General features: G+C 30.9%; 1 protein-coding gene and 1 pseudogene across 2 annotated transcripts; both read left to right on the top strand.

Annotated features, from left to right (window-relative positions):
• Window positions 1-7,799: 7,799 nt before the first annotated feature.
• Window positions 7,800-17,677, top strand: LOC133671052 (alpha/beta hydrolase domain-containing protein VTE7-like; annotated as a pseudogene).
• A 5,000-nt stretch (window positions 17,678-22,677) lies between these two features.
• Window positions 22,678-27,663, top strand: LOC133670598 (ribosome biogenesis protein WDR12 homolog). 2 transcript variants are annotated; one of them, XM_062091128.1, is made up of 14 exons: window positions 22,678-22,932; window positions 23,006-23,106; window positions 23,208-23,314; window positions 23,659-23,694; window positions 23,839-23,924; window positions 24,524-24,582; window positions 24,659-24,769; window positions 24,874-24,999; window positions 25,685-25,828; window positions 25,943-26,051; window positions 26,131-26,267; window positions 26,441-26,476; window positions 26,568-26,661; window positions 27,342-27,663. In XM_062091128.1, exons 1-13 carry the CDS (start codon window positions 22,764-22,766, stop codon window positions 26,658-26,660), a joined length of 1,314 nt encoding a protein of 437 aa, XP_061947112.1. In that variant the 5' UTR covers window positions 22,678-22,763; the 3' UTR covers window position 26,661; window positions 27,342-27,663. The 2 variants fall into 2 exon arrangements, with proteins under 2 accessions (XP_061947112.1, XP_061947113.1); XM_062091129.1 differs by having other exon boundaries at window positions 27,339-27,663.
• Window positions 27,664-27,961: the final 298 nt, after the last annotated feature.

Raw genomic sequence — 27,961 nt, 5'->3', positions numbered from 1 at the left:
TAAGTACTATGCATACTTTTTTTTATATATTCACACATTTAAAATAAATACTTTAAAAAACAAAATATCATAATATTAAGTTATTAACTATAACTAAAATTCATCAGTATTTCACTGTAGCACGGAATATTATTTACTGTAAGTAAATTCACTGTGGATTGCACTGTTCTGCATTGTAGCGCAGATACTATAAAGTATGAGTGTTTTTACTGTGGATTGCACTGTTGGTGGGGGCATGTGGGGAGGCTGCAGTCTGCAAGATCCAAATGCCAGGCTAGAGGCACACCTAGGGGGTTGCGGACACCTAGGTGCGGGGCAGGCCACACCCGCTAGCCGCACCTCGAGCTGTAGCCACCTACCACTCGATCTACCTACCCTTGGGTGCTTAGGCTATCTGCCTATGTGTTGGGCAGAACAAGCATACACATGCCGCTTAGGCTCCTGTCTTAGTGCTGAGCACACCCTTGAGCACGCATAACGCTTGGGCTATGTTGGGTGTGACCTAGACCATCGCCCCACTTGAGGACACCTGGCACTTGAGTCATGCCGCTAGACTCAAGGCAAATGGATTTGGTGTCAGGACCTAATTATTATTGGGTCCTCCATAATAACCCAAGGTTCCTGAATTTTAGGATTCTAAATATTATTATTTGTTTTAAAAATATTATTGTTGTTGTTGTTATTATTATTAAATTTCAAAGAAAATATTAGTATTAATATTGAAAATATATTATTATTTATATTATAAATTTTTATGGTATTTTTTTAAAAAAAGTGAGCCCCAACGTAGTATTATTAAAAATATTCAACAATTTGAGGTATTAATATAAAAAATATTATAATTTGCATTGTAAATATTATTATTTTTCTTATAATACAAAGTATTCATATAAAACATATTATTATTTTTCTTATTATTCAAAGTATTTATATCAAAATATTATTATTTTTCTTAGAATTCAACATATTCATATGAAAAATATTATTATTTCTATTATAATATTATTATTTTTATAAGAATTCAAATTTTTAATAGAAAGAAATATTATTATTTATGTTCTAAATATTCTTGGAATTAAAAATAGTATTAGCTGTGTTATGAATATCATTGTTTTTACTATAATCAAAAGTATTAATATTAAAAATATTATCTTTTGTTTTATAAATATTACTATTTTTATAATAATTAATATTGTTAATAAAATAATTACTAAGTTAGAAAAAAATTATTCTTAATATTGAAAAACACCTATAGATTTGGTTTGAAAGGTAAAACTAAAAATTACTATTACTATTATTATCATCATCATTAATAAATTTTAAAAAACTGTTATTACTATCAAAGAAAAATCACGTGGGGACACGTGGTATTTGGGTTGTTGCCTAGGGCTCGGCTCCTGCCTAAAGCACACACGTGGTTGTTGCCTCTATGCTGGGCACACCCCCGCGCACACATGATACTTGGGCATGCCAAGACCCAATTATCCTAGAGCCCCACATTCTGCAAAACTCAAAATAACCTTGAGTCATTGGTTATGCAGGGTCCAAAATAGACTTAGCCTTGGATCATGTTAGCATGAGGACTCAACTTTTTAAGAAAATAAAAGGTGAGCCCACGACATAGCGCGGATCACCTAACTAGTTAAACATCATATCGATACTAACAAGCTAATACGTATATTCGAACAATACAAGGCCTATTGTTTTTGGAAAACTACAGATCAGTCCTTTCATTTTCATTTATTTTCAACTTTTCTTTGATTTAAAAATCTCATCACAGTTAGATTTCGTCATCATAAGATAACAAAAACCGCTTCGGAATATTGGGATTAATATAAATTTATTAAACTTAGTTCTCTCAAAGAGTAAATTAATATATACTCCTTGGTTAGTGCTCTGATTTGAAAATCACTAGTCTTTCCTGCCAAAGCTGACATTAGTGCTCTGATTTGAAAATCACTAGTCTTTCCTGCCAAAGCTGACCATCAACTTTTTTCGAATTGTCCAAACCAACCACTGAAATTTGAAATTTCCCATTTAAAGTCTGTTTATGTTAAGCCTGCCATTAAATGGGAGGCACCGAAAGCTGACCACCATCTGACTGTCGGTGCATCACATGCTTTACCGGAAAGCGATGCGGCGCTGTTTTTTCAAACCCCTTTTCATGAGATTTTAATATATTTTTTAAATAATTTTAATATATTAATACTAAAAATAAATAAATAAAACAATCATTACCATGTTAAGGAGATAAATCTCATAAAATTATAGATCAAGCTAATTAAAAACACTTGTGAGGAATCAAGCTAATTAAAACTATAAAATTAAATTAAAGTCCGTGACTTAAAAGGAGTATAAAATAGAAAGTTTGTTTTGTTATTTTATGAACTATTTACAGTGTATGGTTTTCGTTTCTCCATTTTAATTTTTTCACTACTAAGCACGTATATTTCTTGCACTACCCTACAATAAAATTTTATTAAAATACGTGTGCTTGCGTGTTAGAAATTTTAGTTTGTGAGGGTCAAATTAGATAAATAATTCTAGAGGGGGCAGAATTTAAAATTTTCTTTTTTTTAAGGCTAAAAATTTAATTTATTGAAGGAGGGGGGGCTGAAAAGAAATCCTTGCATACATCCCAATCTACCTTAAAAAGATTACTCAAGATCTATATATGAAATACAGAAACCGAAGTTCTAGAATGACAAGGAAAAAATGGAGCAAAGAATATAGGAGAAGAAGGCGGGAGAAGTATTGCTTGTTGTGCATGACATTCCCCTCCACCCCTTTTTTATATTGATTTTAATTACCAAAATTATTGAAGAATTAATTCTCATTATTTTAATCTTTAATTACTTGTCACAAAAATATAAAACCTGGCAATTTTTTACTTTTAAATCTAAGTGAGCTAATGGAAACACAGTTGTATTTATTTTTTAAAAAAAATTAATTTTTTATTAAAAATTAATTTTTTTATTTTGGATCGTTTTGATGCGATGATCTTTAAAATATTTTTTTTTAAAAAAAACATCATTTTAATATATTTTAATATGAAAAGTATTTTAAAAAACAATTACAATTATATTTATAAACAAACCCACGTATGAAAGTTATTGATTGGACAAATAACTTTTCCACCCAAAAAATTATTTTATAACAAATCTAAAAAGATCAAAGCCGTGTCATAACACTAAATTTTAACTTTTCAAGTTACAAGAAAAACTTGTGATTTTTTTAACTCAAGATTGAGGATTTTGGGTTTGTAAAAACAAAACAGCTAGGAGTTCTTTAATATCCATTTTTTATTTATTAATAATTAGTTTTAAATGTGTTAATATTTTATATTATTTATGATGAATAATTTTCAATAAAATTATGAGTGGACCTCGCTATCCAATTATGTTAAAGGTGTACTATAATCATGCTTTAAACCACATTTTCTACCAAATAGCAAAATTTCAAAAGTCGGATTGGATGGTGAGTGGTGACCATGGAAGAATCTCGCTTGGCCATTTGTTTTTGTAGTGAAGCTTTCCATTAGCCCACAAAGGCAACAGTTTTCTCTTACAAAATGATTATAGGCATGACAAACGTTTATGATCAGCAAGGGAAAACACGGGCGGCTTAAAAGATATCATTGCTAACTCTTTATTTACTTTTTTATTGTTACTTTATTAATTAAATTTACCAACTAGACATGCATTTATTAATTAAATTTCTTATTACCAAGTAGATTATGAGTGCTTGGATTGCACTATTTGGCAATTTGGTAATGTAGCGTTAATTATTATAACCTATGAGTAATTTCATTGTAAATTGAACTATTTGATGGGATACAGTGAGACTACATACTTGTTTTTTAAAATCTGCAGAATTCACAATAAAAAATAACAAATTTGTTTGGTAGGCATGGTAAAACTGCAGACTTTAAGCACCAGACAGTCTGCAGACTCACTCGTTAGGGTCTCTTCTGACCTACACTTGGGTTTTGGAAACCAGTGCGGCTGGGTTTGCAAACCCTGCAAGGAAGAAAAATGAAAAACAATTATAATAACAATTATTATTATTATTGTTATTATCATTAATAGTTAATAATTTTTTTAAAAAATAATTATTACTATAAAAACTTTGGTTAGACAAGTTTCATATGATTATTAATATGATAAATATTATTATTTGAATTCTAAATATTATTATCTATATTATAATTAAAAGTATTAATATTAAGAATATTATTATTGTGACATAAATATTATGATTTTTATTATAATTAATATTTTTATTATTAAAAATACCATTATTTTTATTATAAGTATTAAAATTTTTATTAAAATTAATATTATTCATATAATAATTAATAAATTTCTAGAAAATATTATAAATATTGAAAAGCAAAAATAAATTTAATTTGTAGGGTAAAATTAAGAATTGATATTACTATTATTATTGTTGTTACCATCAGTAGTAATTTTTTTTTAAAAAAATTATTATTGCCATAGAAGAAAAACCATAATTGAAAAAAAGATTGAAAAATATAAAAACTTGAATACAAACACTTGGTGCTAGAGTTGTCAAGCCTTGGGCGCTAGGCCAGACTCGCGTGCTTGATAGCGACCCCGAGCTGCAGACAGTTGGCGCTAAGTGTCTAAGTGTACTGTGCTCTCTAAGTGTGCTTGTTCCCCCCTTCATACTTACCATGACAAGTCTTTTTGAAATAACTCTGATGAGAAGAAAAAAGAAGACATTAAGAGACTCTCCGGACCCATACAAAACTAATCTAAAAAAAATATAATAACACAACTTAAATTGCAATTCAAACTAGGGCTCCAAAGTCAATTTAGCCGGTAGCATATAACTACAAGATGTCTTTTATTCCCACTTTGATCCTTTGAAAATAATGTATCACCTACTAATAAATATAACTTAATGAATGATTAAATCAATAAACATAAGAAACTTCGCAAGTTTTTGACACTTAGTCTCAATATTTTATTGACATGACATTTACACAAGTGTAGCATCATGTTGTCTTGTCTTATTCATTTTTATATATTGAATATCTTTGTACTGCTATTCATCAATTATCTATTAAAAATATTTATACATGATATATTTATAGAATTAATAACCTACAACGGTCCAACCAATTAGGAGAGAATCAATAGATTTCTTTTCAGGAGCAATTCATCCTTCTCGAATATAGAATACAACTCTTCGGTGTACTGTGCTCTCCAAGTGTGCTTGTTCCCCCTTTATACTTACCATGACAAGTCTTTTTGAAATAACTCTGATGAGAAGAAAAAAGAAGACATTAAGAGACTCTCCAGACCCATACAAAACTAATCTAAAAAAAATATAATAACACAACTTAAATTGCAATTCAAACTAGGGCTCCAAAGTCAATTTAGCCGGTAGCATATAACTACAAGATCTCTTTTATTCCCACTTTGATCCTTTGAAAATAATGTATCACCTACTAATAAATATAACTTAATGAATGATTAAATGAATAAACATAAGAAATTTCACAAGTTTTTGACACCTAGTCCAATATCTTATTGACATGACATTTGTACAAGTGTAGCTAACATGCATGCCAATTTAATGACAATTTAGTTCCCTAAAAATCACATGCATTCTTGTTGAGTAAACGTCGAATCTGAAAGAAAACGAAACATTTTTAGTTCCATAAAAATCACATGCACACCCATATGTGCTCGTGTAGTGAAAGACAATTTGTGAGCTGTGATTGAAACATCAGGTAAAGAAGCTGCTCAGCTGTGCTCTCTCTATTTTTACTTTTCTTGTTTTTTTTAACAGCTACACCACAATAAGATTCCAAGTGCATTTTAATAAAATGAACAAAAATCGCAGATTTTTTGCTCTGGCAAATACAATAAATCCCTATAAATTTAAATAATACAGCCAAAATTACTAAGATTGGACTTAGATGCATGTAATGATCATAATACAGCCAAAATTACTAAGATTCCTATTCGTGTAATGGAAAAATGTGCAATTATCTCATGGCATGTTATGGCTGAGTTATCTTGTTTATCAAACCCAATTTAGTTCATTTTATTGCTAACAAAGTTTAATAGCCTTCAAAAGGGGAATTTCCAAATATATCTTGATGAGGAATTAAAAAACCAGGCAAGGCTATTCCAAAAACGGAAAGACTAAATGATCAATATAAAGAAAATTAGATTCTTAATATGAAACAAAATTATCAAAAAAGAGCTCACGACCACTCTCATGCAACAAAACCACGGCGAGTCAAAATAACAAGAACCCATCAAAAATATGTATAAACCTCCATATGGATGCCTATAAAACCATATGATTTGGTTGCATAGTTATAGTTTTTTTTCTTCATATATTTACATCTTACTTAATTTGTTTGTTTTTAGTAAGTAATATGGAAGCTAGTTAAATTTGCTTGATTCATTTTTAAATTATAAGTTTTTTAGCTAAAGTGTTGCTTGTTTTTGTGTTTCAAAAGCGATTTTTTAAAAAATTAAAAATTTTTACTTTTTTTATTTGCTTTAAATTAATATTTTTTTGATGTTTTTAGATCATTTTGATGCGATGATATCAGAAATAATTTTTTAAAAATAAAAAAAAATATTATTTTGATATATATTTAAGAAAAAAGTATTTTAAAAAGCAACTGCAACCACACTTTTAAATAATCAATGTCCTCATGCTCTTAATAGCTAAATAGTTGCTTGATAAAATCTCATCTTCCATAAAAAAAATTAAAAAAAAATCCCACTTCACTTACTTGATCATACAAATCTATCATACTTCATCTACTTAAGTTAGTAATTGCATTTTAAACCTTCTTTCTTTAGTTCTTTGGCTTTTATCCTCTAGTTTTTCGTAATCTTACATTATTCTAAAGCAATCATCAATTATAGCAAAATGCACATTTTGAGATATTAAATTAGATCTATAAGATAATTTCTCTCCATCTAGATGGGAAGTACCATAATAATCCCATGCTTCTTCTCTTCTTGTGTTTTTTTCCCTGAAAGTTCCTCCCTCCATTTGCATTCCAATTTACCAAGAGGATATTGTAAAAAAATTAGGAAAAATATTCTAAAAGAGCAAAGATAATTAATTGTTGAAATATTTTGACACTTGATAGACAAAAACAAGCCAATACTGAGTTAAAAGTTAAAATCTCAAACGGTAATTATGAAATTTACCATCTAGAGAGAAATTAATAGACGCGGAGGTACTTATTAGTTTACCCATATAAAATTAGTTTGAGAAATAATTGTCAAATCCGGTATAAAACTTGGTGAGGATGTAAATCAAAGAATCAACTTTAAAACAATGTTATTTTTTTAAATTAAAATTAAATTGTTTTTAAAAGATTAAAAAACCAGAAGTTCGCTAGTTCTTTTACCTAAGTTGAAGAAGGTTAATCGAATTAACCAAATTTAATTAAGTTAAACAAATTTAATCAGGCTAATTTCTAAATCAATTTAAAATAAATTAAACTCAAACTAGATTCTAAATCATGAGGTTATTAGGTTGATTTATTAATAATATGTTTAGTAATTCGATGCAATGTGTTTTTTTAATATTTTTTAATTAAAAATATATTAAAATAATTTTTTTAACATTAAAATCATTAAAAAATACCTAAAAAATATCAATTTAATATTTTTAAAATAAAAAAACATTTCCTTAAACTCCATTTAACGTCGTTAAAGAAACATGCCACGTTAGCTTTCTTTTTTGGATATTCGTTCAAGACACGTCCCAAGTAATGAGTGCAACTATGTCATAATATAAGCGTGGGTCTCTCGGTTTGTCGTCTCCCTCCCCTTTTCTGTTTCTGCCTACCTCCTTCCATTTCGAAGTTTGAAGAAATAACTTCTGGGTTTTAATTTTCGAGCATTTGTTTTAGCTTTCAAGAGTTTCCATTATGAACACCGCTCTTAAGCTGGGGTCTCTACCAGTAATGGGAATCAATATGACCAAGAACTATGGAAGTTTGAAGGCTAGTACTAAAGTTAAAGTTTTTGCTGTTGATGGAGCTGGTGATGCTGAGTTTCCTTCATTTCTTCCAAAAGAGGTAGAGAAAATCAAAGACCCATTTGCTAGATCTTTGTCTACAAGAATGAAGAGGTTACCTGTGCAGGTTAGTCATCTTCATCAAAATTTATTTATTCCACTCTACAGTCTACTCTACTCCCTTTTGTTTTCTTGTTCAATTTGCAGCAATATTTATCTGTGTGGCTAGCTATGCACACTGTTTATTTAAGATTTTTATTATGTTATTTTCATTTCTTCGTAATAGTTATTGGCATTGTTATAAATAAGCATATTCGACCATGGTTACATTATAATTTTTTTAAAAAATCTTAACGGTGTGGCAAAAATATTGTAGCAAAGATGTGATTCAACGTGTATTAGAACAATAAATTCATGTCTTTTCCCCTGCCAAGAAAAAAAAAAAGGATGAACTGATAGTTGTTAAAGAGCAACTCTTTTTTTTTTTTCACAGTAAAATTATTTAAAAACAAAAAAAAAACACTTATTTATGATTTAGAGGTATTTTTGATTTTTTATTCTCCCAAGCGTAATGTAATAACTCGATTGCTTTTATAATTAAAATTCTCAAGGTATGGCTTCAAGGGCTTTTGTATAATCTTATAAAGGTTTTTTTTATAACTGACTCTAACTATGAAAAGTTTCTTTCCACCATGTTCTTTTTCTCTAGACGTGGCACATATTGATTGGTTTGCGACGGATATCACAAGTTGTTTTTTTTTTTTTTTTAACTTTTCTCTCTTATCTCTTGAAATTCACGTTGGTAATTTAGAATTATAAGTTTTTTTTTTCAATTTTATCCTTCAATTTAAATTTATTATTTATTATTTTTTTAATTTTGATCTTGATATATTCTTTTCATTTCTTAATTTTTTATTGCCCTTTTTGTAAACCTTTAATTATTTTCAATCTCATACTTTGATAAAAAAAAAAACTTAATTTGTTCTTATTTTAATTTAGTCCTCATTCTTTTGGTGATTTTTTTAATTCTTTTATGAAATTGATTTTTATTTTCAATTTAACCCTTCAATCCAAATTACTCATCCTCTTATTTATTTATGATTTTTATTTTTAATTTAACCATTCAATCCAAAATTATCCAAAATTATCCATCCTCTCATTTATTTATATTTTTCGAATTTGATCCTCATTCTTTTAATTTCTATTTTTTCTTTTGAATTATTTTGTATAATTGATTTTTTTTTAAATTAGACTTAGTGGTTTTTTCGGGTTTTGTGTTTTTGATCAAATAGCTCGGGTCAAGGGTTTTAGAAGCCAATTAGTGGTTTTTTTTTAAAAAAAATTAAGTTTCATGATTTTCTTCCTTTTCCTTTCTATTAGGTTATCTTGATCTCATAACCTGACCCGTGGGTTAGACGAGTTGACTTGAGTAGGCTTGACCCTTTATTTTTTGCTTATAATTGCTTTTTTTTAACAATTTTGTATAATTGATTTTTTTTTCAATTTCATCATTCAACATTTAATTAATTGAAAATTGGGCTTTGAGGTTTTTCCAGATTTGGTGGTTCTGACCAAATGACTCAAGTCAAAGGCTTAATAGATTAACATAGGTTGTCATAATTTATTTTTCTTTTCGGTTTCATCATTTGACTTTGAATTTTTCATTTGACATTGGTTTTTTTTCTTTTTTAAAATGCATTTGTGTTGATTGAACATTATTTTTTTTCTCGCTTAAGATTTTTTTTATTTGACCTATGATAAAGCACAAGCCACTTAACTAGTTATAACTAAGAGGTATCTTAAAAACATTATACATCGCGAGAAGTAATATCGTGAATTCCAATTAGTGTTTCCTCTTTTTTATTAGTCCATAGATATTTTTCTAATTTGATTATTGTTTTTTCAATTTCATCATTAAATAATGTGTTTACTAGGATTTGAAGCTGATGATTTTTTGGTTAGCTTCTTATGGGGTCTCGTGGTCATGAAAAAACACTCTGACGTTAGGTTGATGCTCGATTTGATATAATATAATTCAATTTTATTGTTAAGCAATAATTGAAATTTTGATGATCAAAATGAACAATGAAACAAAACAACAACCTCATATTATTTTTTTACCACACATGAAACATTGATTTAAAAAAATTAATCCTTGTAGGTTTTTGTTTAATCAAATTGATCCATTTAGTTTTAGAATTTTTTTTATCTCAAACTTAATTTTGTTAATGTTTTAGTACATGAGTTTGAGAGAGGAGGGAGAATATCGCTATGAAATAGCGGAGGCGAGAGAAAGTGGTCAGTTGGCTCGATCCGAGAACAAAAAAATAAATTTTATTGTTGATGGATCTTATTTGATGAGAGGAGTTTCATAGAGATGTTTTTTTATCCTTTATCTTGTCATAAAAAGTAGATCGGAACTCGAAATTTATTTTTGAATCTATGTGATTTTTTAGTTTTTAACCGATTAAAAGTTGGTTTGAGTTTATATATATTGGTTTATTGAGGTTTTTGGAGATGTTTCTTTTGTGTTTATAGGTGAGAAAAAAGGTTGAAAATAGATTTTTGGGATAAAGGAATCAGAGCTCGACTTTTTAGTCATCTCAAGCTGCCAAAAATTATACTAGTAGACATTGTATCAATTATCACTTCAAATGACTTATCATCTAAATTGTGTTTTTTTTTCCTTCCAATGAGGCAAAAACAATTTCATTCACCCTCTTTGAAAAAAGAAAAAGGATGGGCCAGCTATGCCAACCTATTTAGGCCCGGGAATTTGGCCTATTTTTGTTGAGGCCTTTATGTCCTTTTTTCCCTTTATATTTTAAATATATTTCATCAAAATTAAATGATAAAAAATTATATTAAGAATATTGATTTATTAAATACCATTTGATTTTTACTTAGTTTTTGAATAATATTATGAAATTGTTTTTATAAGATTAGCAAATGATTTTTTGTACAACCTTTCCTGATTTTTTTTCATCTTAATTTTATTCGATTGCTTTTCTAAACATGTCTATTTTTATTATTATATTATTCAATAAAAAATAAATTTTAGAAAACAAAGTTATTGGACTTAATCGTGTCTAGGACCCAAATCATGGTTTGGTGAGTGATCTTAAATTGACTCAGGTCAATCCATAACATGTCATCTTTATATTTTTTAAAAAATATCATCTTAAAATTTTATTTAAGTCAAAACTAAGTTATTACTCGGTCGTATTTGAGCTTGTGAGGTTGAACAAGTCATGTTAGGGTCTCCCACTCGATTTGATTTTAAACTTAAGCTTGACAAGGAGCCAAGTTAAAGGGTCTCTAGGTTGATCCATCAGATCTAGTTTAATAACATTGTTAAGAAAGTTTCTTATGGTAATGCACGAGTGATGTATTTTTCGTTATGATAAAATTATCAAAATATTATTTTTAACTAAAACTTGGTTTTATAATTATGATAAAATATTGTCTAAAAAAAATATTCTATAATTTTTTTTTTGAAAAATAGAGCGTGTTAATAAGATAAAAAAAATTAATTAGAGAGATACATTTTTATCCTTATTTCAATATATATATATATATATATATATATATATATATATATATATATATATAAAAGATTAATTTCATCTTTTCATAAATATAAAATATTATTAAAATGAAAAAGTGGTTGGCAAGGAGGATATGCTCGTGGTCTTCTGATAGCACTTGCAACGTCTCTTGATGATAAAAAATTACCTTATGCTATGTTGTTGAAATCATCATGAGATTTTTTTTCTAGGTAAGGTGGCACATGGCAGCAGTGGGTCAATTTGTCGTTAACAAGACTTTTTCTCCTCTTGTTTTTTCTCTCCTGACCTCAAAATTTATGCTAACCATTCAAAATATCAGAGTTGTCCTCTGGTGATTGATATTTCAATTTCAATCCTTATTCTTTTCATTTTTAATTGTTGTTCTTGTCTCTTTTGTAAAAAAAATATTTGTTTTTAATTTCATCCTTCAATTTCAATTTGTGATATATTATTTTTTTCAATTTGTTCCTTATTCATTTGGGTTTTTTTGTTGTTGTTTTGTTAAATTGATTTTTCTTTTCAATTTTACCCTTTAATAAAAAAATTGTAGTTGTCATCTAATTTATTTTTTGTTTCAATTTTAACCCTCATTATTTGAATTGCTATTTTTATTTTGGATCCTAATTTTATTTTTTTAATTTCATTCTTTAACATTTGATTGGTTAGATATGAGGTTTCGTGGTTTTTTCAAATATGATGCTTCTGGTCTAATGACTCAAGTCACTAGTTTGAAAAGTTAACACAGGTTAATACCTTTTTTTACTTAGTTTCTTTTTCTATTTCATCATTTAACGCTGGTTTTCTAATGGGTTTTGTGGTTTTCTTTTTCTATTAGGTTATCTTGATCTTATGACCTTCGTTGCAGGTTTAACGGGTTAACACGAGTTGACTTGTCTCTTTTTATCGAAGATATATATTTGTCATGCTAACTCAGTTTGACTTGGTTCAACTCGATTCAGGTTTTTTTTGTTCTTTTTATCCAATTTTATCCTTTCATATTTAATTGGCTAAGAATTGAGCAAATTTATTTTTTCTCTTTTGAAAAAAGATTTTTTTTTCAAGTTATTGTTATCTATTTTTTTTATTTGGTCCATTTACTATTATTGGCTTAAATGTTGATTTTTTTTTAAGAAAGATAAAATAAAAATTGAATCAAAACAAAATAACTTGTTAGCATAATTTTTTTGCTTTTTGTTGATTTCGCTTTGCCTTATGTCGCGGTCCCTTGCATGACCTAAGTTTTAAATCCAACTATGTTTGAGTTGGCTTGACACGGCTTGTTGACCAAGCGAGCCTAAACACAACTTGGTTACTCAGTTCAAAACCCAATCTTGCTTTTGATAAATTTTCAAGTCTCTATTATTTTGACCTCTATCTATCTCAATCAGGCTCAAAAGCAAAATGAAAAACTTTGAATGATAAAATAAAAAAACATTATAACATATTAGATCAATTCTAATCAACATAGATCAATTCGTTAAATTCATAACTCAGGTTAGAGATATAATCATAATGAGCTAACTTAGTTTGATCATTTGTCTCTTCTTTTCTTTTCTTTTTTATTTTCTCCTCAGTTAGGCGTTCATTTAATCGGGTAGGATGAAATTTAAGATTAAGTTAAAAAGTTATCAATGAATCAATAACCAAATTAAAAAATTAAAAAAATATAAAACAATCAGAGACAAAAAAATATGGTTGATGTGTGAGGAAATCCGCCACACTAGAGAGGCACATGCGATTTCCTCTTAGCCCCGATGACGACTTTTTTTTGGTGCCATTAGATTTGTTATATCAAGGATTGTCTTCCAAGGCAGCATGTGGCGGTGACACAGCTGGGACATGGCTCCAGTGACCTATTTTTATTTCTTTCCTTTTTTTTTTCAAGCATCTTTAATTATAGTTTTCTAATAAAAAAGAAAAAAAAATTAAAGTGGCCTCTCATTCTGACTTGTGAGGCTTGTTGTGTGTCATAATTGCAGATTGGAATGTCAGAAAGTTGTATCATGAGCAGTTGTGTTAAACCACTGAGACAAAGTAACAAAACCAGTCCGGTGGTTCTTCTTCATTGCTTTGACAGGTTCGATATTCATGCAAAGTTACCCTACATTAATGCTCACAATAATTACTGTATTTTTTTCCCCTGCTGTTATCTGTGTGTGCTCGTTCGTGCATGTGTGGGAAGCTGTAGTTATATTGAAGTTGGTTTGCTGTTTTGCGTTACATAGTTCTTGTTTAGAATGGAGATGCACGTATCCCTTACTTGAGGAGGCTGGTTTGGAAGCTTGGGCTGTTGATGTTCTTGGGTGGGGCTTTTCTGATTTAGGTTAGGTCTAAACAACCCAGCCCTCATGTAAAAAGTATTAAGTTCGGCACTTCTTGTTTCTTAATTTCTCTCAGCATGTTCTAAATGTGATCACTGTTGCTATATGTAATAGAAACTCGGCCACCATGTGACGTAGCATCCAAGCGTCATCACCTTTATCAGGTTTGTTCTTGAATTCTCTGGCTCTCAAAACGTTGAAGAGTTGTTTCAATCACTTGGTTACATCGTGTTCTGTGCTTTAAATGCATTTCATTTCCAATAATTCTACTTTTCTTGTAAGTATGAGCTTAACATTGCAGTCTTTCCATGGCTTGAACAATTTGAGCCAATTTGTGCGATGATTGGAAATTCATCTAATCTATATAATGGTTATATTGCCTTATTGGCCTTTATATAGTTGAATTTAAGACCTTGAGTCAGAAACTAAGCAGCGTTTTTCTTCTTTACATTCTAGCTTTGAAAGTCTTACATCAAAAGGCCAATGATATTAGTTGGACCAAGTCTTGGCGCATCTGTTGCAATTGATTTTTCAGTGCATTATCCAGAAGCTGTAAGTAATCTTCCCAATTACATATTGCCCTTCAACTCCAATACATTGCAATATGCATTCTTATCATTTTTGGCAATGTATCTAAAGTTATAATCTTTATTCATGTTAATTGATCATGCTCGCAAGTCAAATCAAAAGCTGATATCAGTTGAAGAGTCTGGAAAAATACGATTTGTGGATCCAAGAAAATTTTGATGTGGAAGAATTCATTAGACATGTTTATGTTGATACAAGAGGACTTGATAAGTGTTCCTATCATTTGAGGTTTAGGCCAATATGATTGATTCTGAACATTAAATCTAAAAGAAATCATTTCTCCTTCTTTTTTATCATTTCCCTAAGTTGTAGAGAGAAGATTATAGCGTCTTTAACTTGCGACGTGGATGATGGTGGTGTGGGTTAGCAGAAAAAGAAAAACATTAGCAATCAGCAGGTTACGAGATGCAAACTAACCTTTCCGAATCCAAGTAAAAAGATGCTCTGAAAATTTCAAGATAACTGATAGAAGGTCAAAATTCTCAGCCTTGTATCTTCTTGTTTATCCACATAAAAAAGAAAAGGTGTTGCCCTCATGCACAGCTGCCATCGGGGCATTCTTTAGCTAGATACTGCTTGGAAGCAAAAATCCCTACCCTTACACTCTAGTGTAAGGGTAGATACTGCTTGGAAGCAAAAGCATCTTGCTTTTGCTCATATTCTTTTGGTTTATAATTGAGTGATCTCTATATATTTTACAGGTTGAAAAGTTGGTTTTGATCAACCCAAATGTGTATGCTGAAGGCACGGGAAATCTTGCGAAGTTACCAGAATTGGTAGCCTATGCTGGGGTATGACTAACGATCTACCCTTGTGTGTAATACACTGCTGACACTCATCTAACATGATCAGGATTATTAATAGGAGAAGATTACATCTGGTATTTGTGGTTTATACGAGTCTAACCTTCTTGCCTTTTTTTTCTCGGATCAGGTTTCTTTCTTAAAGAGTCTCCCATTACGCTTTTATGCAAATATGGTGGCCTTCAATGGCATTCCATTCTTTACAATCTTGGACTGGACTTGTGTAACTTCTTTTGTTTTTTTCTCGGACAAAAACTTTATCTCTTTCTTAATTTCTTCGTTTTTTGACATTTTATTTTAGCCGAAGTTGTAGATCTTGCTCAAAGTTGTTTAAGATAAAATCTTGCTCTCCTGTAATGATGTAGGTTGGCCGGTTACATTGTTTGCTACCATGGTGGAAAGATGTAACTGTCAGTTTTATGTTGAGTGGGGGCTACAATGTTATTTCCCAGATAAAACAGGTACATATTGATTTAATGCTGAAATGATAACCATGAGAAGGGATAGCCTCTATACTTATCAATTTTTTGTAGATATTTTAGTGAAGCTCCTTTGAGTTGATCATGATTAAGTCAATCAATCCATCAGTAGGTGACGGATTAACTTTCATGAAAAACCATGTTAGTATGTTAGTGCAACTTTAGGCAGCTAAACGATATGGAGGATTAGATTCAGTAGTGATTAAAGTCTTAAGACATGAAATTATTGGATTATGCATAATGTTAACACACCAGTTGCTGCATGTATTGTTGTTGTTGAACAGGTAAAGCACAAAACCCTTATCATATGTGGCCAGCACGATCAGATTGTGAGCTACCAGCATGTAGTGGTAAGTTCTTAGTCATATCTATTTTTCTACAAGAAATGGTCATCACTGTGTCTATCTACCTCGAAACGTCGTTGTTCTTATTAGTTTCATCATAGTACTTACCTCGGCTCTTAATCTGTTGAACTTACCAATCCTTGAAGCTGTTTAACTACTGTAATTGACCTGCAATGCTATCACCTTGTTAAACTATTAGTATTTTTCTTCCTAACGTCTTTATGAACGTAATGCAGAAATTGTACTCTGAACTATCCAATGCAATTATTCGAGAAGTATCTGATTCTGGCCATCTTCCTCACGTGGATAATCCCAAATGTGTTGCCAAATTGATTGCTGATTTTGCTCAATGTGACGCTGATGTTAATGCCAAGAGCCAATTCTGTTTGGCTCAGTTAACGGCTTTACCTAGACAGTAAGGCTCATGGCAGGGGCATGTAATGAAATGATTACCCTCAGGTCAGCAGGGGGGTATTTGGTTAATAGAATTATATCCTTCCATGCTAATTTTCTGTACATATTATGAAATAAAAATGTCGTCGAATTTGATTTTTATATATTTTATCCTAACGCAATATCTTTGCTGAACTTTGCGCTTCCAGATCTTGTTTTATGCATAAAAATTACCTAGGCTGGGGTCTTTTACACGATGCCAACAGCCTCTGAGTGCAAGTTTTTAATAGTGAATCTGTTTCTACAGGCATATCCATTTTTTCTATGACTGCTAAGTTGTCTTCATCGCCTTTTGGAAAGCTACATGGCAGGGTTTAGCATGCCCTTGAAGGAATTCAGTGGATTCTGGGAAAAGGGAGTCGTCAAATTTTGGTATGATCAATATAGGTGGATGGACTTGCAGGATTCCTCCTCTTTTAGAAGTTGATCAAAAGGATTGGAGCATGTTAGATTGTTTTCTCCCTGAGGAAATATGTCTAGGATTGCTACGATGCTATTTCAACTCTGGCGATGCTGGTATGGATCATGTTAAATGGGACTTCACGTCGAACGACTAATTTGCTACGGAATCTGCCCGTGAACTTGGCCTGGTAAAAGGAAGATATGGTCTTCGGTGTGGAGTTGGGAAGGTCCTCAAAGAGTGAAGACCAGTCGGTTTTCATTGAAACTTGACCGCCTCCCTCTGATACATGAACTGTCCTCATATGGGGGAAAGTATTTTGCATGTTTTGCAAGATTGCTGGTAGGCTAATGGATACCATGACCATCTGACAGTCAAAGCTGAGAATCACTTTAAAATGCCAGGAAGCTGTTTAGTCATCGAACAATCGCGGAGTATCACGAGTCATGGAAGGGAATTCCTAACAAGGAGAGATGGAAAGAGAGGTTCCCTTGGCAACATAGTATGGGTTTTAGTGAAATTGTATCAACAATTTCCACCATTTTCTCTGCAATGAAGGCTGACTAATCGGCTGTAGGCATCGAAAACTGGTAAAACAGGGGCTCTAGTGTTGGATCGGACAAGACAATGAGCTCTCAATTTATCCATTTGGACAACTAATTATTAAAATCAGCCAAATGAAAAACATAAAATGGACAATCTTCTATGAATGCCTATCCCCATTGTCCTAAATAAAATAATTTTACAAAATCACAACCCAACAAGAAATCCAAATAAACTACTTCATAAGTACCATCCCAATTGCTAAAAGATACACAGGCACACAAATGTGTAACACAGTCCAACATGGACTCACATGTCGAAGAAAAATGTGGTGGCAACTGGCAACGGTTTTAAGTGCGAGCGTGTAATACCCATATTCTTATCCCATGGAATTCAAAGTTGAGTCCAAACTTAGATATTTAAAGAAAAGGTTGCCAGAAATTTTTTTCCTTATTTTTTTTTATCTCTATTGTAACTTTCTCCAGTATATACCACAAATTTCGGTTTTAGCTTAAGTTTTGATTCAAGAAAAATTGAAGAAACAAGTAAGTGATTCTTTTTTTTGTTATTTTTTTATTGAGAAATTGATTATAAAAGGATTTAAGAAGTGTTTATAGTTTTTATATTGTTTTGGTGATTAAAGGATTTAAAGGTTTTATTTAATGTATTAGAATGTTAGTTGGCTTAAAATAAACTGAATTGATATATAGAATTATGGGTTGTGAAAAATAAATTGTTATGTTGTGGAATCTGCATATTTGAAGACTGACAGATCAGGATTCTGAAAATTCCAATAAATTGATTGGTTTGTGCTGTCGGACAACCGGTTGGCTTGTAATGACAGTCGATCAGTTGACTTAGTAGCAGGGGTTAATTGGGTTTATTAGGTTCAGTTTGAGTTATCTTAGGGATCGATTGGGTGAATCAGTTTGGCTTTATATTTATATTTTGGTCTCTAAGCTTAGAATTTTAAATCTTTTATGCTACTTTGCTTTGAATTGTTTTTTAGTGTTTTCCATATCCGTTATAAGTTTTGCTAACATTCCTTCTAACGATCTTTAGCAGTCTTCGGTTTTGCATCCGTTTATCTTTTGCTTTTATTTTTCAAGTGAGTGAGATAATATTTAATATGCATATAATATAAATAAATATATATGTTGATTATATGATGAGTACAACTAGTTAATTTTTTTGAAAATTTATATATATTGCTTTATTTTTCGAGTATTTATCCATTCTTGAATATACACTTACATTCTGTTGAACTAAATTATATTCGATATAATATACATTGCTTTGATAATTATGTGAGCATCTATTATGTCTTGATATCGATATAATTGTCAATAACTCCATATTAACGGAGAGTAGTTAGTTTATGTGCATATATTGTTCTGTATACCTAGCTGATGAGAGAGACACCAGCTTGTGGTGATTGATCCTCTCACAATGGTCATCTTTGGGATCTGATCTTTGACATGTACTTCACTATCTTATGTTAACATCCTTAGTATGTATATTTATATAAAAATATATCAACTTGCAAACTATTAATATCTAAGATGTATTTTAAATGTTATTCCCTCACTGAGTTGATTGAACTCAACTTTCCATTTTAATATTATTTCAGGTTCTTGGTTCTTTATTAACATGCTTAGTATGTACATACATATTTTATGATATGTATGTTAAGAGGCTTAGTGAAGGAGCGGTGTCGATGGGGACACCGCTCATACATTGTCGGTTGGACCCAAGATATGGGTCATGATAGCGAAGAAGGATGAAACGAAAATATGAGAATACTATTTGCTTTAGAACCCTACTAAATGAGTGTTTAAAAATGTGGTAGTGATTGTTTTCAAAGTACTTTTCGCTTGAAAATGCATTAAAATAATGTTTTTTAAAAAAATTATTTTTGACATCAGTACATAAAAATGATATGAAAATATATATAAAAATTAATTTTTTTTAAAAAAATCAAGATTTGACGAAACAGTGGTTGTTGAACGTAAATAAGTGACCTGTGTCTCATTGCAGGCAACACTAAAAGAATTTTTTAACATAAAAAAATCTCTAGATCATGAGGAATCTTTTTTTAGTCAATAGTTCAATCTTGAAATCTCTCGATCCATCTCTTTACCTACTATATATTTCAAATCAAATTGTTTGGTAGATGCCCAAACATAACACGATTGACTTGGATTCAAGAATAAGTTAGACAACTAGTAGAAATGTGGTCTGTTTTTAAATATAAATTTCAAGATGATATAATTTTAATAAAAAATATTGAGACAACGAACTATTGAATTGATCTAGGTTTCACAATCTAACCCGTCAAAGCTGCTACCTAGGTTATGGACTCCATCGGGTTTATAGTTTTTTTTTAGACTATTTTTTATTTAATCATATGATAATAAAAATAATCACTTGTAAAATTGAGCATCAACTCAATGTTGGGATGTTTGTTTGTGATTTCAATAACTCTATAGAAAATAAATCAAAATAAATTATGAAGTCTGATTGTTAATCAGTTGTAGTTCACTAGCCAAATCCATGACTCGGGTTATGGACTCAATTGAGTTCAATATTTTTTTTATGATTTTTTATTTAATTATATGATATCAAAAATAAATGCTCATAAAATCATGAATCAACCAAATATAGGGGTGTTTTTTATATCAAATATCAAATTGAAACAAATTATGTTGCCCAATTAAAAATTAATAAAATATTAAAAGATGAAATTGAAAAAAAATTAACTAGAAAAATCAATAAAAATCCAATTTGTAATGATAAAATTAGAAAAAATTCAAAAAATAATAAAAAAAGATGGAAAAAGGCTTGCGCGCATGTGTCTAGTTGGCCTAGTTTTCCAAATTCTAACCACCATCGGTAGTTGGAAAGGCGTGTAGCCAACTTTCATGGGTAAAAATCCCATTTTATCCCTTTTTTTTAGCATAAAAAACCTAAAAACAAAAACTACAGGATCTCAAAATACTCATTTTTAGTATTAAAATAGCTTTTAATTTGTCTAAAAATTCAAAATCAACCTGGATTTAAAAACATTTCTTTAAGCTTAAATCTACCCTCTCAGATAATAGGAAAGCTAAATAAACTCTAGTTGAATTTTTCTTATTGAATAGAACCTATTGACAACAAAATCAATCCTTTTTCATGGTCAAAATCGATGTCAACAGGAAATTTTTTTTTTCTACCGTTGAGATCTGACAACTCTTTTATCCCTCAAACTAGGGATTGAAATATATAAAAAAATGAAGTTTTGAGCTAAAATTAAAATTTTAAAACTTAAAGGATTGGAAAGTTATCATTTGAAAAGTATGAGGATCAAAATAATTATTATGTACCAATTTTGAAATTGTCATCCATTTTCCTTGCTTTTATCACTTTGACCTATATATTTAAATAGGGCACTTCTCTTAACAAATCAAGAGCAATTGGTTACCAATTTGCTCATAAAAGAATCAATTCAAGGAGAAAAAAAAAATTCAATGACCAAAATAAAAGAAAAAAAACCATTACTAAACAGAGTGGCAACATACTGGTTAAAAATAATAATTGAAGAGTGGAAGAACAAGGTTTTTTTTCCTCTAATGATTCTTAAAGCAATGAAGTTGTAACACCCTATCATTTAAAATGATTTCACGATTCCTGATATGCAGTTAGGAGTAAAAACTAAGATATTTTTTCTTATTATAACTTATATCATTCAAACTACATTAAATGTCATTTATAAATTTTAGATAATAACTGGAAAAATATGGTTCTTATTTTTTCACTTAAAAATCTATTTTTAATTTATTTTTGACCAAAAACACTTAGGAAATGCCTTTGGAATATTGTTAAACCAATATACAACCTCCAAGAATGCAAAAAACCGCCTCAAAACTCATAATCAATTAGAAACAAAAAATCTTCCCGAGCTCATAATGTTTTTTTAAGCACTTTCAAAGTAAAAAAAAACACTTATTCTTAACTCCTCTCATGATATGAAATCATTTGATATAAAAATTGAATGTTTTGATGGCCAAAATCTTTTTCAATATAAATCTTTTCTTTTTATGTTAGAATTTGACAACCCTCTCTCTCTCTTCCATCAAAACAAACTATAAAAATAGAAAAATAAAGTTTGGTATTAAAATTAAATTGTTGAAAATTAGTGGGACCTGTTAACTAAGAGATAAAAAACAGGGAACTAAAATAAAATTTTCAAACAAATTTCAAAGCTAACACCAATCATTCAATTCAACCTTTCCTCCCAAAAAATATGCAATCAAATGCTAATTTAAGGTTAAAAGACTCAATTGTGCAAAATAGAAGTTTGAAGATTATGTTATTTTTTTTTTAAAATCTATTATTAAAATTCATAGGGATACGTGAAAGGATTAACAGTAAAATAGCTTCATCAAAATCTCTATCTCTTTTAGTTTATACTATAATTTTGTTTCTTCCCTTTGATATGATTTTTTTTAAAAAAATTTTCTTATTTCCAATAGTTATTCTTCAAATTTCAAGACTGTTATTTTATTATATAAACTTCTACCATTATAAATATTAAAATTCCTTAATTATCTAAACAGAAAATTTATATAATTCAAACTACGGCATCAACAAATTTTTTAAAGGATTAAATTTAAAATTAAGACATTATCTAGATTTGTTTTTCCAAAACTCCAGAGATTTTACCAATTTATCAATATACATCCAATAAATATCAAACATTAGGTTATTTACCCTAACATAAGGACATTTCACTAAACTATCCAATATATTTAACATTTAATATTGAAAAATTCTAAAGTGTTCAAGGAATAATTAATAATATTTTATTAGTTATTTTCTGAGTTTCACTTAAAAAAACAAACACAAAAAAAATATAAAATTTATAACCACAAAAAATAATAAAAATATTTTCATTTAAGATTTCTATCCTATAGTTATATCTTTATATTTTTTTAAAAATAAATCATAAAAAATAACTAATAAAATATCAGTAATTAATTACTCACTAAATACAATAAAATCACTAATACTCATCTTATTTAGTTAAAAAAAATTAAATTTAAATAAAGGAAAACTCCGGTTAAAGAGGGACAAAAGTTAGGTTAAATGAAAACGACAACGTCTTTATGCCACCGCTAAAACCCATCATCGCTAAAACCCTAGCATTCACTTCACTTTGTTTCTCTCGTCTCTCTGCGTGTAATTGAAGAAGACATGGGCACGGGCATGGACATGGACAGTGATGTAGAAGAGAGGCGAGTTCAAGTACGATTTATAACAAAATTGAAGCCACCCTTTAAAGTCCCAAATACTTCAATTGCTATCCCTGCTAATCTCACCCGTCTTGGTCTCTCCACTATCGTCAATTCCCTCCTCAAAGCCGGTAATTTTAACCTAATGTTTAATTAAAACGATTTTTTTTTTGCTTTTGTTAATTTTGCTTTAATTATGGGCAGGGGATGATGAATGGGAATCGCAACCGTTTGATTTTCTGATTGATGGGGAATTGGTTCGCTTGCCACTTGAACAGTTTCTGCTTGCCAAGGGCATTTCTGCGGTAATTTATGCAACTTTCTGCTTATTTGCTACTGAGGAATTTTATATATATTTTTTGTTCTGATAGCTTACAATAAGTTATTGTGTTTAAATAAATTACAGGAGAAGGTATTGGAAATTGAATACACAAGGGCGGTAGTCCTGCAGAAAGAGGATGAGCCTTCTTTACATGATGACTGGGTCAGTGCTGTTGATGGTTCTTGTCCACGGTAAGATTTGTATTCTATTCCATGATAAGTAGGTCGTTTTTTTATTTTTTATTTTCAATATGAAAGGAATATGGTGCTGACTACATTCCGAACTTTGCAAGTAACTTAGATGGTCTTTAGAGTCGAGTTGATCTGCATTCAGCTTGGTTTTGGGCAATTTGCAGGCCAAAAGGCTGAATCTAGACTGATTAATGCAATCATGCAACACATTTGATGTAATTAGAGCTGGCAATGTATCATAATGGTCAACTTCGTATCACATCATGATAGCTTTTTTCCTCATAAATGTTAATGTAACTCTTGATGCATTGGTATAAGCTGCTCTAATTTGTGGCTTTTTGCAGGTTCATTTTGACTGGCTGCTACGATAATCTTGGGAGGTGAGCATGAATGTAGTGCATTAATTTATTCTTTATGCACCTACTAACATCTTTATGTCTTTTTGTTACATCGTTTGATTATCTATTCTTCAAAATAATTGATAAGCAGTCTGATAATTGCAAATCTTTACCTGTATTTTTTAGGGTGTGGAAAGCTGCTGGAGAATGTACTCATATATTAGAGGGACATGGTGGTGCAATTACTTCTGTCAGTGTTGTTAACTCAGAAGGTAGAAATGAGGCATTATCTGCTCTTTCGGGTTGAATCCGCTGTTTGAAATTCAGAAGTTGGAACACTACTTTGTCAATGCATCATAGTTGTTTTTCTTTCTAAAATTAATGTTTTGAGTGAATGTCTATCTCACATTATTCAATTTTAACTGATCATTCGTGATCTTGCTACTTGCAGCATTTATTTCCAAGTTTGAAAAAATACATTCAGATAATCGATCTTTCTAATAATTAACTCTGTCCATAGGCAGTTATCTTTTATATACAAAAATAAAAAAATAAAAAATAAAAATAATGTATGATCTTTTTTAAATGCAGTATACTCTCTAAGGCTGCTTCAGCCTAGAAGTATAATTTCAAGAAGTTTTACTGTATTTATGACCAATCTCACAGGAATCATCCAGATATTCTTTATGTTTGAAGGATGCATACATCTGTTCATAAAATAAATGTTGTCTTCATGTTTTCTAGAACGTTATTTGTTTTATATTCTACTCTTTCCTTTTGTGTCTGCTAAGATATGTTCCTTTATTTCTTCATGTTTTTGTTGCTAATTCTGCAATCTGCCATTGATTAGCTATTCTGTGATAATATCCAGGGACTGATAGTGTTACTGTAGCCACTGCCTCAAAAGATGAAACTCTGAGGCTGTGGAAGGTAATTTGAACACATTTATGATTAATAAAATAAAATTTTAATTTTCCTGCCTAATTATGTTGCATTTTCCTAAAAGTTTGATACAGAGGAGCATTTAGATCAGCCTTCAAAGATCAGGGCCTTCAAAATTTTGCGTGGGCATAATGCATCTGTTCAAAGTGTTGCAGCAGAGGCTTCTGGAAGCATGGTCTTTTCTATGTCCTTTTTCCTTGTTTTCTAGTAAGGTTATGGAGTTCACTTCAAAAGCATAACCTAATGTTTTCCTCTGTTTTGTGATATTCTGTAATTTAGATTTGTTCTGGTTCCTGGGACTGTACAATCAATTTATGGCGGACAAACGAGTCTGATACTGAAGGTGATTTAGTATCAATTAAAAAGAGAAAAGTGAAGAACAAAGCTGGAGAGTCTCAGTTGGAGGTATTCCATGTTTTCTACTCATATTGATTTTGATGTCCACATAACTATGGTTGTCTCACTTTGTTTTAAAAGCTTTTGAGAGCTTGGAAGTTTGCAGAGATCATTAAGAATTTTACATGAGTAGCTGGAGTCTGAAAGAAGGCGACAGTAGTTTTATTTATTTTTATTGTCTTTTTGTCTTGTCTTTTTTCTTCCCTGGATATGCATGTGTTAAAAGTCACAAGGCAGGTTGTTCTGCTTCTTTGATATCCATGGAGATGGGAAGGCTCTTGTTTCCTGCTAGCCCAGTTCTATTTTCCCCTTACTGCTGGCTTGGAGGATGTCTTATTCTTGGTGTTGCTCTTCCACACCTTTTTTTACTATCTCTTGTGTAGACTTTCATATTCATTGATTGAATTTGTTTCTTAAAAAAAAAAAACAATGGAAGAAAGAAAATGAAAGCATCAGGCTGAGTGTTACATTCACAACATGAGAGCACCACAAAACTCCCTTGCTTCATTTGCTGCTCGTTAAATAAATGGTTTGACAAAATTAGAAGATCCTATTCACTGGGAAAAGAGTGATCCTTTGTGATTATGTCTTTTTTCTTGTTATGCTGTTTGCCATTTATGCTGCCTAAGAATTGATGTTTTTTCTGACTACCTTTTCTTATGATCCATTATGTGTTAATCTCTATTGCATTCAGGGGGGGGCTTTGTCTACACTTGTGGGCCATACTCAATGTGTATCCTCGGTCTATTGGCCAGAACCCAATACAATTTATTCTGCATCCTGGGATCATTCTGTTAGAAGATGGGATGTTGAGATGGGCAAAGATTTGTCGAACATAGTATGTGATGGTCTTACATTACCTCTGTCTCTCCTCTTCTCTCTCACCTGCTTGGTGAATGCATGTTAATGAGATATATTGAAGTTTAGTTGATCAATTGTTCTACTTTTGCAGTTCTGTGGGAAAGCCCTCCACTGCTTGCATGTTGGAGGTGAAGGTTCTGCCCTTATTGCTGCTGGTGGCTCTGACCCTATCCTTAGGGTATGGGATCCACGAAAACCAGGTATGTTAACTGAGATAAGTACTCTTCCACACATCCTAACCCCTGTGTCTGCGATATTTACATTTTACTATTCTTGTAGGAACTTCTGCCCCTATTTATCAGTTCTCTTCACATAATTCTTGGATTTCGGCATGCAAGTGGCATTCTGAATCGTTGTTTCATCTGCTCTCTGCATCTTATGATGGGAAACTCATGTTGTGGGATCTAAGAACTGCGGTATTGTATTCTGTTCACTTCTAAAATTTATGATCAACCTTTTCTGAACCTGAAAACTATATAAAAGAATGATTCATGTATACTGATCAGCATCATCTTTTAATTATCATGACTTGGATAACATAAATCTGTCAACTATATGAAGTGTTGAATAGTGTATTTTTCTGATGCAGTGGCCTCTGGCTATTATTGATTCACATGAGGACAAGGTATGCACCATCGATTCCATCCATTTATGTCTTACCCATTGAAACACATTCAGAAAATTTTATTTATATGTGGTGATGTGCTGCGTTTCAGGTGTTATGTGCTGACTGGTGGAAAGGTGATAGTGTGATAAGTGGTGGGGTGGACTCAAAGCTCCGCATATCCTCTGGAGTTTCTGTGCTATGAGGTAGGAGTTATAATTATTGTTTATTCATTTATCATTTTATTATGAACTCCAGTCTAAATTTCTACTCCCACCCAACCCACCTTTAGAATCTGATGCTGTCTCCCCTCTCTCTGCATTCTCTGCTATCGGTGTGTGACAGTTAGTTCATTTCTTTGTGTTGTCCTCAATTTCTCTGTGACCGTTTGTTTATTGGAGTGACTAGATGTTATTGTGCCACTACAAGCTTGAGAATATTTCTTTTCTTAGAGGATAGAGCTACTGTATTTTCAATTCTTTCTTTTTTTCTTTTTTGGTATGCTTGCAAGAAATCAATCTGAATCTTTCACACAAAGGTTACCGAGTCTTTGGCTTAATGGCATGATGCATGTCCCCTTTCCTCACAAGAGGTTTTGAGTTTGAACCTCTCCTTTTTAACCCATCTAATTGCAGGTTTGATCCTGACCAATCAAGTTCTATGTTTTACTTATCCTTCTACCATTCAGTCCATGTTAGTGTATCTGTTATCTGTTGCACATAAATAACCAGTAGTTAGCTTCACTTGTTGAATTCTGGGAGTATGTGTATCTATGTCTTTTGAAACTTCTGTATGCAGCATTGGATGACCAAAAAATCATCATCATTTATAGGAATGGATCATACTCTGTCTGTTTAATCACTAGTCATGTGTCTTTTTTCAGCAGAAGAGAGTTCGAATTGGTGTCATCACGAGGATGGAAGTCATAAGAGGATGGATTATTCAATGAGAAACATTCTCATCTCAGTGCTCGGTTACCAATGTGGCAGTGTGATAGGGCATATCGGATTTGTTCTCAAGTGAGGGAGCAGATTGAAGGCTATCTTTCTGCTTAATGTCAATTTCATTCAATCCCCAGTAAGAGCGTGCATAAGAGAGTCATATGTCCTCTACAATGGGATTATGTTGTAATGGGATTTTATAAGATTTTGTCCATTGGATACTTCTGCAGGATTAAATTTTGATTCTTCGAAGAAATTTTGATCCCAGTAAGAGTGTGTTATATGAATGAGCTCCATTTAGGGTTTTTTCTTTTTGGCCATGAATGAAGAGCCGAAGAGGAAGTATTTTCATCATCAGATGAAGGGTGCAAAGAGATGACACCATCCTACAACGTTTTCCTTCAACTTTACAAGAGCTGCCTGCTTTCCTTTTTGCAGCGAAGAGTGTGATTTGATTTCTAAAGTTGTTTCGCTTTAACCTGTAGACCAACGTGAGATCCCGTGTCTCAGACCTATAAATTTTTTAACCGTAGTTACATATTTACCCTCGATTATTTTCCTCCAA

Source organism: Populus nigra, chromosome 13, assembly GCF_951802175.1.
Source record: "Populus nigra chromosome 13, ddPopNigr1.1, whole genome shotgun sequence".
NCBI lineage: Eukaryota > Viridiplantae > Streptophyta > Magnoliopsida > Malpighiales > Salicaceae > Populus > Populus nigra.
The sequence above is the reverse complement of the archived record's forward strand: the minus strand, read 5'-3'. Positions and strand labels throughout refer to the sequence as shown.

Coding starts and splice junctions, on each gene's coding strand:
- LOC133670598 (XM_062091128.1), top strand. CDS start 22,764: ATGGGCACGGGCATGGACATGGACAGTGATGTAGAAGAGAGGCGAGTT. Junction 23,925..24,523: donor CAGTGTTGTTAACTCAGAAG/GTAGAAATGAGG, acceptor GATAATATCCAG/GGACTGATAGTGTTACTGTA. Junction 26,477..26,567: donor TTGATTCACATGAGGACAAG/GTATGCACCATC, acceptor GCTGCGTTTCAG/GTGTTATGTGCTGACTGGTG.